The 6,544-nt window shown below is 41.7% G+C and overlaps 1 protein-coding gene across 2 annotated transcripts in view; it reads right to left on the reverse strand.

Moving 5' to 3' along the window:
* Grm1 (glutamate metabotropic receptor 1) overlaps positions 1-6,544 on the reverse strand; it is a 359,348-nt gene that overhangs the window by 4,613 nt on the left and 348,191 nt on the right. Inside the window, exon 8 of one of the 2 annotated variants that reach the window (XM_028777785.1) lies at positions 4,285-4,371. The exons of the other annotated variant lie outside the window; for it this stretch is intronic. Within the exon in view, the coding sequence (XP_028633618.1) occupies positions 4,311-4,371 (61 nt within the window). The 3' untranslated portion in view covers positions 4,285-4,310. Of the gene's footprint in view, positions 1-4,284; positions 4,372-6,544 lie in introns of those variants that run through there. 2 annotated transcript variants of the gene reach the window in all.

Consider the following 6,544-nt stretch of genomic DNA (forward strand, 5'->3'; position numbering starts at 1 on the left):
AGATAGATAGATAGATAGATAGATAGATAGATAGATAGATAGATAGAAGAGAAATGATCGGTAGTGTAAACAACCTACCTTGAGCCTCTCTGGTTATAGGGCTATAAAATAATGGGTCTCAAGAACACAAAGCCCCCCTCACCTCATCCTTTGGAGTAAAAATGTCTGAAACACCAGAGGCTTTATAGCTTGTCAGGCAACCTTGAAGGAGAGGCTTGGAGATGAGCTGGTGGTGGGCAGAAGCACCCTTTGGCCTAATTGCTTAGCTTTGCACACCTCCCATTCTCTAGTTAAGTCATAACCTTAAGTCAGGACAAGAATATGGACTTGGGTAATCACTGGGTCTCTTTGTCTCTATCTCAATGTGGCTGCACTGGATAAATCTCCTTCTCTGGGTTTCACTATTTCAATTGTCTCTTTTAATTGGCTCATTCAGGACAAGTAGCTCAAGCTGATTTGTTGGAGGCATAGGCTATGACTCTAAGTCTGGTGATAATAAGACAACAGGAAGATGAGATGGAGAGGGGAAAACGTGTTTCATTCTCTCATGCATAACAGAACTGACTGGTCTGTGTCTGTAATCTGGAAATCAACAGGTTGAGGTTTTTCTTTGATTTTCTTCCATTAGCTTAGGGCCACAACACCCCGCCCCAAACAAAACAAAGCAAAACGACAGTATTTGCAGTAGGCTAGAGAACAGTTAAACCATCTTGCCTACTTGCCATTACTTGTAATATGGAGAATCTCAAGGTAGTAAATACAAATGTAGTTGCATTTGTATAAAATGATGATTATATCACAAAAGATATAAAATATGGGAGTGGGCCATATGAACAGATTATTGTGTCGCTGGTGCTCAGAATGAGCCTGTCTGCTTCATTTGTTTTGGTAAGTGCTGGTTCCCTGAGCAGAGCACAGGCTCTCTGAGAAGAGTGGTGGGTACCAGGCTGACATCAAGGCAAGTCTCCATCAACAGACTTACGAGTCTCCCAGCAGCATCAAGAGAGCCACAGGAAAGACAAAACCTCCCCATAAAGAGGAAATGCTCCCTCCTTAGAACCTGGGGAGTCAATCATTTGTTTTCTATGAAAAAGGGAAATAGGTCCATTGAGATGGCCCAGTGGGTGATGGCACTCACTGCAAAGTCTTAGGACCTGAGAATAAACAGTGCACTCAAATGGTGGAAGGAAAGAACTGGCTCCCATGAGTTGTTACCTGACTTAGACACCTATGATCTCTCTCTCCACCTGTCTCTCTTCAAGATCACTAAACTAGTAACCAATGTAATGAAATAAAAAGGAGTATCAGGAAACACTAGGGAGTTCCAGTAGGGAGAGAAAGATCCAACCAAGAACAGACTCTATGTGCCACCAGCACTAGGGTAGCCTAGTGCTGCTACACTTTGGTGTGGTCCCAATTTAGGGAGTCTGGCCCAAGTCTAGTGGAGCTGTCCTTCCTCTCAGTTACATATGGATCAACCAGATAACACCAGAATGCAATCTAGAAGGTGGCTCTTGCAGATTCGTAAGCATTGGGACTATTTGAAATCATTTGAGAAAGGCTTCTGTTTTTTCAGGAAAGTCCAAGTTACTTTCCATACTGGCACTAGTTTCACTACTTGAAACATTCCAGAAAAAAAATCTTCATGTTTTTTTTAGATAGGTAGGTAATCTTAAATACTATTGTGAGTTTTCTTCTTCCTCTCTCTGAATTCTATCCTCAAAATTAGCTAGACATAGAACCATCGTCTTAACGAAATATACCGTTTACGAAGCCAAAATCTTTCACTCTTATTTAGTAGTCTTTAGGCCAACTGATCCCTACCTACATCTCCAAACTTCATGATATAGCATGAAGGACAACACACAAATATGTATACACATACACACACACACACACACACACACACGAGCATGAGTATACACACAGCACTTTGTTTTCCAATAACTTCATGATTTCTTTAATGAACCAATAGAAATATATCCAAAAGTTTAATTTTATCAAAATCAATGAAGTGTGGATATCTATCTCTAGAGCTTTGCTTCCAGCACGAGTACCTACTGTTCTGATAAAGTTACTGAGTCATTTCCAAACAAGAGAATTCTGGTGGTTATTAAATTTTCCCAAGAAAGTTTCAAAAGGTCTTTGATTTTTAATCATTTACTAGCTGATGAAAGAAATTCTCATGTTGAAGTGAGCTGGCCCACACTGTTCTTGCAGAAAACATGGGCGCCCACTTGGGGTATCTCACAACCATCTGTAACTCTAGGGTGATCCAACATCCTCTTCTGATCTCCATGGGTATCTGTAGTCATATATATGGACCAACACGTATACATATAATTACAAATTATTATAAAATGATAAAATGTGTGTACCAGGGGATTTTCCCCATATGCTATTAGAATCATTTAGGAAACAGAGGTAGGAATAAATTGTGTTACTTATGAAGGAAGTTCAAGTCAAACACTATCATTTCTTTTATGTCTCCTTCTGCCAGCCTTTGATTTTAATGCCAGTCACTTACTGCCCTTCAGTCCTCACAGTCTGCCTGGCAAATATGGAAAAACTATGTTGCTCTGCCTCGATTATTCCTCAAGGGCAAGAGAGACAGAGACAGACCATAGTGATCCAGTTTACTGCTTATATTAGTCTCTTTGCATGTTCTTTACAAAATACAGTGGATACTGAAGGTTAAAGAAAGAACATTTTCTTATTTTCATTTTGCCAGGACAATCGTGACTAAAAATATCTGGCCTTAGTCTGAGGGATACAAGTTGAAAGCCATTGATCTCTTTCTGTTCCTTTACAGTCTGAAGACAGGAGGCTTGAAAAGTCTGTTCTTAACGTTCTCAACAACTCACCTGTTAGCTTTGCTGATATGTTTATTTTTTCTTCTTTAATACACCAAAGAAGTGTATTTGGGTTGTACTTTTGTTCGTAGGAACCCACCTTTAAGTCATGAACAGTCAGTTGATTCCCTTTGGCCCTACTGCCATGACAGGACAAACACGTCCATCCCTATCAATCTCTTTTGACAGGCAGCCAGCAGCTGTCACAAATTAGCATCTCCTTGCTGTGTCCTTGGTTAGACTCACCCACAGTGCAAGAAATATTTAATGCCTTAAACTTGGAAGAATGTCAGGGAGGGCATCCAGCTATGGTACAGTGACTCTGATAGTTGCTTCCCAAATGCCATGCTAAAAACACTAGCATGACTACCCAATGTGTCCTTCCTACATCTGGATGATTTGGTGGTGGCTGCGTTGTATGTATATAGGATTCTACAGGGTAGCGTAGCAAGAGGAGGCTACAGACTTCCTGGTACACTTCACTGAGGAAAGGGAAGAGACAGCATGGCTCCATTTACCAGCCTCTGCGGCCAGCTCAGTACCAAACATTGGAACAAATTAGGCTCTTCTATCTGAAGAGCTATTCAAGCCACAGACACCTCATCAGTGGGCTCCCTCTGCTGCAGGAATGTGTACCTTTGACTCTCCCAGGCGTTTGGAGGGCTGTAAAGGAACAGCTGAGAAAAACCACAGACTCCGTGCACAATGAATCGAACATGGTCTAGGTGCTTTGGTTAACTTAAAGAGACACTGTCAAGAGCTAAAGGTCAAAAATCGGACCAAACATGCACGGTTTTTATCCGACTTAAACGTCTGATAAAAATCATATAGAATGCTGGGGAAACTATTTTTATTTGTTTGTTTGTTTATAAAATTTGCTTTAACTGGGACTCACAAACCTTTCGTTTTGTGTTCCCTAGGGTGTGGGAGACACCCGGCAGCGGCTCATGTTAGCACCCGCCCTTGTACACCCACATTGTGGGACTTTTCCATTAATTTCAGCTACAGCTTTTACTTCAATGCAGACGCAATTATTTCAAACATTTGTGCAACAGCAGGGGGAGGGGGGAGGCAAAAGGAAAAGAAAAGAAAAAAAAGAAAAGAAAAGAAAGGCTCTGTTTGCCAAGAAGCTGACAAATTTGTTGGGGGGAAGATTCACTTTTGAGCTCATGAGTGGGAGTCACAGACCAAAGTGAATCCTTAAAGCTGGGGACAGTGCTGCATTGGAACAGAAAACAAGCAGAAAAACTAACAGCTTGACAGTGTCCTTTTAAGAACGATGGACGATTGGATAAGACAGTCGTGCAAACCACGGCACGTCCATGAGTCCCTCATTCTTGATGGCATGCACCACAATTGGTTCCATGTTAGAAAGTGGAGATACCCAGGAGAGAGAAAGCAAGGGGCAAAACACTGTATTTCCATGCAGCTTACACATTCACTGCAGTGTGGGGGTTTTCAAAGCTGCACATGTGCCGACGGACACTGGCTGCCGGGCGAGAATTCTGGCTGCCTCTTCCTGAAGATGGAAAAGAAAAAGCAAGGGGTTAAACAGTATGTGAACACCTATCGGTGACTCCATCACTCAGGAGGTGCCTGGTCCAGGGCAGGGCCAAAGCCTGGCTCCTGAACCTTTCTGCATGCCTCTGCTTCTTCTGTGCCTTGCTTGCAAATTGCAACTGTTTCTTACTGCTGGGGCTCCTTTCTCAAAGCAACAGATCTACTTTTACATCGCAGAACCAACTCTTTTTCTTGGATTTCTCCTAGACTGATTCTTTCCCTTCACTGTGGACATACGACTTTGTGAGGTGTGGACAGTCATATAGGTTGTCTTTCTACCGCCATGCCGTGTTCGCAAATTTATGGGTTTCTTTTCCATTTCACATTGTAGACCATATTATCCTATCACGAAGGCATAGCTGCCATTACATTTAAAGTCACTCTTTTTTTCTTGTCCTCAAAAGATTTTATATGTATAGTAGTGAAATGTCAAAAGACCCCCCCCCCCCCCGCTGAGGTTGGAGGAATCTGTCACAAGGGGACATGTCATCTCATGCCCTGGCTGATGGATCCTTATACAAAACACAGGGTGATCTGTCCAGTGTGTCATTCTTGGCAAGAAAGAACACTTGCTAGCACAGCAAAGTTAATGGGGCAGTCATATGGATATTGACTAAAGGTAAGTTTACTCCCCCCATAGTGCTGAGAAAGACCAGTAGCTTAGAAACTGGTGGTAGAAATGCTATCCTGATGTTATGCCATAAAAGAGGGCAATCTACCCTGGGAAAGACCTCCAGGCATAAGATACTGGGTTTGGGGGGGGAACACCAGCACATATTCTTGGCAGTGTTGAAGAGGATGGCAGAGTTCAAGGGAAGTTTCTCAATTTAGGAAACTCAGTGAGGATTTACTCTCTTTTAGCTTTCCCCAGTGAACTCACACATGTTTTCTATTAAGTCTGTATTTAGTCACCTACTCCAGTCTATGGTGATAGCTCTGTAGGCATAGCCAGAGAGGACCATGGCAAGTTTTCTATTGAATCAAAATAGAAGACTAGAACCTCAGAAGAAGGAAGAGGAGGGAGTGTTGGAAGGGGAAGGAAGGGAACCATCATGGCTTGTCCCATATTCCAAGCCTTTGAGCTGATGACTAACAGATTCTCAGAAAAAGATCTGTGAGTTTGAAACTTCCTTGTAGAATTAATTCTGTATAGTAATTTTTCACCTTTTGGAAGCAAGGAACCTGAATTAGGTTTATATGACAAAAAAAGATTTTCTATGCATATTTGAATATGGTAGGGAAAAAGCAAAACTCGTCAATGAATAGATGGCCATCAAACTACAAGCACCCACAAAATACTCAAAAGCATGTGCTGAACTCTACAATTTGAAACTCTAGTCCAGAAATGAGAACAAGAGAATAGAGACAAGTTGCTATAATTTCATGCCTACTGAGATAATCCATTTATTTTTAAAAATTAGACCAAGAGATACTGTTTGCTATTGATCTTGCCAACTAGACTAACAATGACATAAAACATGTCAACCTGACATCACAAATATCATTTAAAAAAATGATCAGCAGAGAGGAGGCAATAAAGAGAAACTCATGCTTGGATTTATAAATTAAAGTAGAAAAGAACATTTAACTTGTAAAACATTCTTTCTCAAGAAAGAAGCTGGAGAATATGTCCGAAGCACTGGGCTTTGTTTTTCTAAAATCTTCCTGCATTCATTTGACTTTAAAATTAACTCTACTTTGGAGAAATGTCTGCACATTGTCTGGTCAGATGGTGTCAGGCACCAGGGTTCCCCGGCCGGTCTAGCTTCAGAAGCCAGAGACTAGCAGGATCCCTCTGGGAGTTCTACACTTGCTGTTTAGCATTGTAGGATCAGCCTATTAAAATGCTCTCAATTTTATCTTTAAGTTTGTGTTATGTAAGTGATGGTGGAATGAGAAAATGGAACATGTCTTGAAGTATCAACTCACAGATGGTCACATATCAACAGTTTCTCTATTTTACTTGCATGGGGCTTTAGGGTGTGTCCCAATTATTATAGCCTCCCATCCCTGCACATGGCAAGGTATCAGGAAGGATCTTGGGCACAAGCCCCTGAAGGGCCAAGAGGGCCAAGGGTGTGTTTCTCTCTCTCTCTCTCTCTCTCTCTCTCTCTCTCTCTCTCTCTCTCTCT

Source organism: Grammomys surdaster, unplaced genomic scaffold, assembly GCF_004785775.1.
Source record: "Grammomys surdaster isolate TR1022 unplaced genomic scaffold, NIH_TR_1.0 315, whole genome shotgun sequence".
In the NCBI taxonomy this organism is placed as follows: domain Eukaryota; kingdom Metazoa; phylum Chordata; class Mammalia; order Rodentia; family Muridae; genus Grammomys; species Grammomys surdaster.